At 43.2% G+C, this 8405-nt stretch overlaps 1 protein-coding gene across 1 annotated transcript; it reads right to left on the reverse strand.

Annotated features, from left to right (window-relative positions):
* Nucleotides 1-7329: 7329 nt before the first annotated feature.
* BDB00DRAFT_866817 (uncharacterized protein) lies at nucleotides 7330-8040 on the reverse strand (the record flags this gene model as incomplete). The annotated part of the gene is made up of 4 exons (XM_053126269.1): nucleotides 7330-7636; nucleotides 7765-7823; nucleotides 7903-7925; nucleotides 8031-8040. The coding sequence occupies 4 exons, from the start codon at nucleotides 8038-8040 to the stop codon at nucleotides 7330-7332; spliced, it is 399 nt and encodes a 132-aa protein (XP_052985595.1).
* Between the last annotated feature and the right edge of the window lie 365 nt (nucleotides 8041-8405).

An 8405-nucleotide genomic window follows, 5' to 3' on the forward strand; every position in this document is an offset into this window, starting at 1 on the left:
GTGGCTTGACTCCTGGGACCAAGTATCCAACCAAAGTGTAAATTAGACATAGACGACAACTCCAGCCATATGAGCACTCTATCAACCACCATAATCAACGTTGATTATAGCCGTTACGTGTAGAGCACTTTTATTTATGCTACTTCGTGCTTTGGCCTCCTCACATCAGTTGCTTTGTTTTTGTTTTTACAGATCAAAAGCATCTTTTTAGAAGGTCGCAGTATATAACGGACCGATCCAACATGGCATCCAGTATCGAACACAAAAGTGGCATACGACGACCAAGTATATATATTGGAAGCTGGCAGTATTGATGGGCATGAGACAGGATTCGAAAGGTGGAAGTGTACCTTTAGCAGTGTGTAACCTGACCACTCATGGTTGCACAAAGCTCACCCTTTGTGCTAGGGCGCGTGTCGCGTTATCATGGTTTTCAACTTACTGTTTAAGACAAAAACGCGCAAAAGAGCAAGAAAATCTTCCAAAAGATGGGCGTTTCTAACATTTAGCTCCACATTGTTTGAAGCGCGTCATCCAGACTGTCAAGCGCTTATTTTATTTGATCAATCGAGCAATCATAATATTTATGCAGCAAGTGCGAAACTTGTACAGCAAACCGTTTTGGCTGATAAGATAAAGTCCTTAATGGTATTGAAGAACGCGTCATTTTGCCTGGCTAGTGCGTCGGTCCAGAAGAAAATGAACTTCATCCAGAACTTTTACGCCCTTGAGATTAAGATATAGAAGACAAGAAGTGGTGTAAAAGAAGAACGCACTTGGACCTTGAAGGGCATTAGAACCATCTTGGAAGAGCGTGGCTTGGGACGTTGGAAGGACTTTGAGGCAATGCTGATCGCACTTGTTGCCGTCACCATATGTTACACAGTTTGTTGCGCAAAAGAGCGCGTTAAACGAGACTGTTCTCAAAGCTGGTCATTTATATGCTTCTTATCCCAAGTACCAGTCGAAACAACATTAGAAAGATACTAGAGTGCTGCCAAGCGTACAGTTTTGCAAAAAGTGAATGCGTTTATACATTCTCGTCACTTACAAATAACCTTGATATCTTTCTACATCACGTTTCTCCACTTGATGCTAAGCCTCTAGAAACCCGCGTTGTTACAATTGCTGGCGTTATATTCGCGCATACAATGATATGTTAGCTGGTTAAAAATCTCACTCAATGATGGCTCCTGCACCCTATCGGCTATACTTTTACCGGCGGGAGTTCCAAAAATATTGATAGCCGAACAGCGGCAAGTTGTGTTCGCTACCTTCAAAGTGGGCTGATTGGGGCACTTTCTCTCCCTTGTCGACTAGTACGAATTCCTCAGAGCATGGGACAGAGTTGGATGGGCTGGGAGTTGATGCAGTGCTGAGCTGGAACGGCTTCAGGTAAACACTCTCTATACGTCCTGTATAATGCTAAAGCAAGTGCTGCCACGCACAAGGAAGAATGTCAGCTAAGTTTTCTAGTTTACTTTACAGATCCCTCGCAAACGTCACAGATAGAGACTTAAACTATACAAACCAAGTGAGCAAAGCTTCTTCGTTGTTTCCTCACAGTTATGCATCCTAACACGTGATGTAGGCCGAAAATTGAACAAAGAAGAGCTGTGCGCGCTTATTGCCAAGTGTCCCGACCAAGTTGCCAAGTTGAGGATTGTCGGATTCATCTCATTTGGTAATTTGGAAACTTGTTTATTCTATCTATTGATTTGCACGATTCTAATCCATCATGTTTCAGGGCTTACGTTGCAGTTGCTCATCATGGACTGCCCCAAGGGCAACGTCTGCAGAATCCGACGCACAGAACGCTTCGAACGCCCTAAAGATGAAAAAACTTTTCAAAAAAAGGTCCTGCCGATGTATGAGCTTATCCTCAAGGCAAAGGCTATAATGGCAGAAACCGTCGAAGTAGTGGAGAACGAGAGCCGAATACCGATTTGATACCAGCCATACATACCAACTTCCAATTACCACCATGCCCTCCCTCACCTAAACCGTCCAAAGCCCTTGTTTCACCTTCTTTGTCTGCACTACAATCGAATCCCCGTACACGTACGTCAAGCGACAAAACTTTCTCGACTCAGCATCGTCTATTACCTTATGAAGCGCAGGGCCACTAGTTGGCTTTTGTATCTATCAGTTACCAGGTACCACCTATTCTTGTCACCATCAATGTATTATTCACCTGTAATTTTTGCTCTATCACAAAGTGTACGCTAACGAAGGAGTTTAGCAAACTATTCATAGCTCTCTCAGTGTTTCCATGCATGAAAAGAAGCAAGAGGGCACGTACTTTGTCACCCAGCTGAAGTACACGAGATGGATGATCTTTGGAGCTCCCGACAATACTCAAAGAAAAAAGCTGCAAATTGTCGCGGCAGGGGGCGAAGCTTCGGTTTATACGAATCTCAACAAGAACGTGTGGATACAGTTGTCGCTCACTGCAATGCTGGTTGTGGCAAACCCAGAGGTTTTTGCAGATATCCACGGCCTGACACGGCCTAATACAGGTGCATCCGACAAGGATATGCCGTTTCATACGACTCTGAGGACAGAGTATGGGCATTGCGTTCTGGAAAAACCACTTTTGGTGATGATTGCTTGGATATGGCTCAACTTTGGTGTTCCGCAGAGACTTGAGTCTTTTTACCAACTCTTCCCCCTATCTTTTATTCTTTCTAATATCTCTGTATAATTTTGATGATTATTCTTGAGCTATCAAAGATTTCTAGTATAGCATCTTCTTTATTATTAAAATCTTTAAAAGTTAGCTGAAAAATCCAAAAAAGGAAACTCTCATCCATGTAAATTCACAGACAGAAAAAGAGAAAGTAAATACTTACGCAAAAGCATTCCCCAAATTCATGGGGGACCTCGGCCGCACTTTTGACCCGTGGGCGGGGGGAATTTGAAAATGAAGCAGGACTTACGCCTGGAGGCTGCCTGAGTAAGAAAAACAGCCGTTCGCGTGAAACGATGCAACATCCGAAGATGGGTCGAGACAGAGGCTACTAGGAACTGTAGAAGAAAGCAAAGGGGAGGGGAGAAAAAGTGGATAAACTATATAAGAAACGCAATAGACGCTTTTAACGACTTCCTGGGTCAGAGCAAGGGGAGGAGGGGAGGGGGGTATAAAATATATAAAGAACGCAAAGAAGAAGATGAGGCTTTTAAGGACTTCCTCAGGTCCAAGTCAAAGCAAAAAGCACACGCCACCGTCCAGATGGATGGATAGATCTTGACCACTGCCGATAGACTACTTGACAGGTCGGCTTCTAGGAGCGGGATGACAGTGGAGCATCAATCTTGACTAGCATGGAGGTGTCTGTGCACTACCGCCATTCCGAGAAACAAAAGAGACGAATAGTTAATGGGAAACTGTCAAACCACCATCACAAGTAACTATCGTGCTATACTTACCCATACTTCTACGATGAGACACAGGATAACCGAACACACGGCCAGAGCAGAGCAGAGATGCGCATCCAAGATAGAAACACTTCTTCTAGCTGAGAAAAAAAAGGTCATTAAGCTATCTTTATTTTTGACACGGCATAACCATCCTCCTCCATCCCAAGCTGGATCTAGCTATACTTACATTTGTTTTGTCGTTTTACAGCAAAGTTATAGACAGAGAGAGATGGGGTCTAAGCCAAACCAAAGTCCAAACAGATCACCGCAGAGCCATCCTCTATTAGAAAAAAGAAAACATCTATGAGCAGCTGCATACACTTTTTGACATGTCACGGCAGACATCTTCCTGGTTCTTCAAACACGCAAAGACAAACACAAGCACAGCGATACTTACTATTATGGCATCCTTGGCTTGGAGGAAGAGAGCCTTGAGTTAGAGAGAGGAAAAGCAAGAAGGGGACGACCAATTCTGAAGAATAAGAGAAGAAAGGGGAGGAGAGAAAGAATTTTTTTTTGAGAGATTGCCATACTGCACACGTCATTATTACGAATCCTGTCCCGTCACGCTGCTGTACACACTGCACACCCTTGGCACGTCATCCCAAGCACCCAGGCCATCCCACTCACCTACCAATGTTTAAGTTCCCTTTTGCTTATACTTACTATCTGTTACTTGTCCGCTGGACACGATTAACCCAACCAGCATAAGGCGGAACCTGAAGTAGAGAAAGATCATGAGCAGGCTGTTCTAAATATGCAGCTATTCTTGACACGTCATGGCATCAGCACCTCCAACAGACACTCGACTTCTCTCCAACTCATCCTCACATTTCATTCCCTACCGTACTTACAGTTGTTGCTTATGTTTAAGGGTGGGATGCAAACAACAAACCCGAACCAACCATTTCAAAAAGTCAGAACCCTATAGTAGTAGCAGAGAAGAAAGGAGGATAACATTAGCGACTGTATGCTGTACACACACTTCTTTAGACACGTCGAAATTCATATCTTCTTTCGTATATCACATCCACATGCAAAACCTCAAAGTACACTTCACACTTTCCATATTGTACTTACTCTTGCATCTGCGCTTTGAGAGCCAACGTGAGGGGGAGATGGACCAGGTTAAGACGAGAAGAAGGTTTGTGTCAAAAAGAAAGAAAGTGAGATAAACGGATTTTGAGATACTCACAACCGGTTTCATACGCTCTTCTCACTCACCAACATAAGCATACACTCTTCGATCCTCTAATCCATTCCAATGACACTCACATTGAATAGCTTTGGTTTAGAAAAGTTGACGAAGAGGAAGAAGAGCCCCATGATTGCTGCGGCCGCACGGTTATATAGTAGTAATGAACACGGCATTTGAGCCAGTTCAATCTATCCAATCAGATTGCTCTCTCACGTTTATGACGCGCCGAAATGTGTGGCTCCTCCAGATCAGGAAATTTGTTCTACATGAATGTATGACTATGTGAGTAGACGGGTATCGCATCGAGAAAAGACTCAAGCGGATAAGCGTTATAAACACGATATGAAGCTCACTACAAATCCTTCATCATCTGAGAAGTGTCATCGCTTTAAACACGCTGGATACAAGTATCAATACAAGTATCAACGTATACAAGAGTATCCAAAATCTCATGAGACATGGCGATCCCGCGCTTGCCGATGTTCCATTTGACGGAAAAATTATGGTCCTTGGTGTTGACTTTTGCAAGGTACTCAACATTGTATCCTCTCTTCTACTTTGCATGTTTTTTACTATTAAGCGGTAGTACTCACAGTAAAGTATATGGTAATAGGTCCTTCCAGTGATACCAAATGCTTCGCGCTCGCAGATCGTACAGCAGTGCTTAAATCACTCATCGAAGCCATTTACGGCAGCCTTGACGCACCACACGTGGATCGCGATTACCTCATCAGTCGCTCCATTCTAACTCCAAAAAATGTCGACGTTTCAGCAATCAACGATCTGATACTCGACCATTTCCCAGGCACTATCCACGAATTCCCGAGCGCAGATACTGTGGATGATCCAGAGGATCAAATCACATACCCACCAGAGCTGCTCAATTCCATGAATCCATCCGACCTCCCACCACACTTGCTAAAACTCAAAGTCGGTTGCCCAATTATGCTTTTGAGAAACTTGCACACCCAAAGTGGTCTCTGCAACGGGACACGGCTGATTGTACGCTCTTTTCAAAGATATGTACTTGAAGCTGAAATAGCCACTGGACCTCATGCTGGCAACATTGTCTTAATCCCTCGCATAACACTCACACCATCGCAAACACGCTCGCCCATTCTCTTCAAACGCACCCAATTCCCTGTTCGCCTGGCATTCGCTATGACCATCAATAAGGCACAGGGTCAAACTTTCAACACTGTCGGCCTCTACTTGCCTGAACCTCCGTTCACGCATGGTCTACTCTATGTAGCCATGTCGCGCGTCCGCACCCCTTCATCCATCAGAATCATGATAGATCCTGAGAACTCACGTATCGCGGGTCAGTAAGGCCAAAGCACAAGAAATGTTGTTTTTCACGAAGTTCTTCTATAATTCTTTTTGTCACCTACTCTATTTTTACATCGCCCATTCTCTTTTTCTACATCGCCTATTCTCTTTTTTTATATTGCCTATTTTCTTTTTTTCTCGCCTATTCTCTTTTTATCAATATCACTACATCATCTTTGTCAACACTTCTTTTCGCATTGCACTCTAAACTGGAGATAGTTAAGTATCCAACTTTGACGACTTTCTATGATAGACTACTTCGCACTGCACAATGATCTTGCTTTTGTTTTTGAAAACAGACAATAAGCATCTAATACCAAAACATTGATCCAACCTCGCTTGACAGGGGGGTTTGGGGGGCTTGCCCCCCACTTGGGGTCAAGGGGGGAACCCCCTTGCGACGCGTTTCCGTTGAATGACACGGAGCGAAGCGGAGAGGCTCATTCATCCGAGCGAAGCGAGGAAGGACCGCTAGTATTATGTATAGTAGTAACTGTTATGGATCACAAGGCTATCTGAACAAAAAAATTCAGTGATTTGTACAAGTAATAAAGAAACTTGCGGTTAAATGCAAACAAACAAAAACTAATCAAACGCATCAGAAAGAGAAGATGGACGCTGGAACGAGATGGTGGAAGCATAGGTAGTTGTAGCGTTGGATGTTGAAGTTTGATCGGGAACTTGCAAATAGGCGACATGGCCTACAGTGGCCTACTCCGGTATCTTAATTGACTTGCTGCCCCTCACCCCATCTGCTGATAATTTTCACTTGTATCCGCCTTTGCTTCTTCAGGCATATTTTTTCAGAGTAACACGCGGTCCCAGTCCCAGTCCCTCTCTTTCTTTTCAGGACCGCAACAAAAAAAGGTCGAATAAGTATGAAACTAGATTGTAACTCGCTACCTGAACGAACGGGGAGAAGAAAAGAGGAAGGAAGTTACTGAAGCCACTAGCCCTGAGATGGGGTGAATCATTGTCATCGTCTTAGAAGCACTAACTCCAGGAAGTAGTAAAACAAAGCAACCACTCTTTCCTCTTGTGCAATCATTCACGAAGGAATGTTGTGCTGTATCAAGATATGGCGCATGCTTGGGTGTAGTTGTATAAAAGGTTGCACCGATTACTTTATATTAGATCTACGTGGTAAAAAGGATGGCTATAACTTTTCATTTAACACTTTCAAGTAAGTAGAATGATCCAAACAAGATCCTGCAGCATGATACTGCCTGCTTACAACATGTTTGCTTTTACTGCAAATGATGTAGCTGATTGACTGGGTCAAGTATGTTAATATATATAATGTTTAGAGTAGTATCTTAAAATTAATTTGCATCAGGCGAACCGTGTTTAGCCTTTGCAGCAGTAAAAAATGCGCCATTGGATCAGGTGGGATAGCTGACGCCTTGCATAAGGCCAGCATCTCTGTCAAATTGATCAGAAAAGGATCCATTGGTGCCAGTGTGGTTCTCGATGGTAATCCAAATTTCGTCGGCAGCAAAGGACGCGTGAGAGGCCGTGCTTGCAAAACCTTCAGTACCAGGTGTGTACAGTACACAGTACCGACAGCAGCATCGAAGCAAACTAGCTAAAGCAGTTGAGGTTGACAGAGATGACCCGGATGACTGCTTGTTGCCCATTGAAATGGCACGGTAGTAGAATTCAGCATATTTAACAATGGCAATGGAACAACTATGCCAAAATAAAGAACGATTTTTTTTGTCAGTGACAAAAAATGACCATATCTGTAATCGTTGTTCTTGCACACATGATAGTACAGGTAGTACTGATTATATAGCAAAAAACATTTGGGTATTTACTGAATTGCTTTGCGAATTAGCATATGCACCATACGAATTTGTAGCGTGTCGATCAACAGCTGTTCCGAGTCATGATAGACTGTTGCCAATGAACGAAAAGATATCGGCAAAAGAGCTTTCAATAGCAACATCCGTTACCTCGTCGTCCAGAAGTAAGAAACCTAAATGTTAGAAATACGATCATAATTGGCCAACATGAGTGAAGATAATAAAAAGACATTTTCATACGGCAGAAGCATAATATATTCTTGACTACTACGACTAACCATCGTTCATGTTAGCAGGGTGGGCAGCAATTAACACATGAACATTCAAGCCAGCGTTTGAACACCTCCAGAGAACCATTGAATAGCTATCGTTGATGTAGCTGACGTTAATTTTATCTAATTATTGAGCAATAAACAAAATTGGGAGTAGGGTGTCGCGGTTAATCAATGGTTATATTATGGGGCATTTACAAGTATATGAAAACTTACTGCTCATATTGACATTTCATCGCGAATTCAAGAATTTTGTCCTCCACGCAGGTACCAGTAGAAAAAATCCAAAAAGGAGGACGAAACCGTTGTTCCAGATTGCTTCGATGGCGTGTCACTGGGTAGACTCCACACGAGAACCCTTTTTTCAAATTCCAGTCTGGT

The sequence above is a fragment of the Zychaea mexicana genome (assembly GCF_025766255.1).
Source record: "Zychaea mexicana strain RSA 1403 chromosome Unknown BDB00scaffold_2, whole genome shotgun sequence".
Lineage (NCBI taxonomy): Eukaryota > Fungi > Mucoromycota > Mucoromycetes > Mucorales > Lichtheimiaceae > Zychaea > Zychaea mexicana.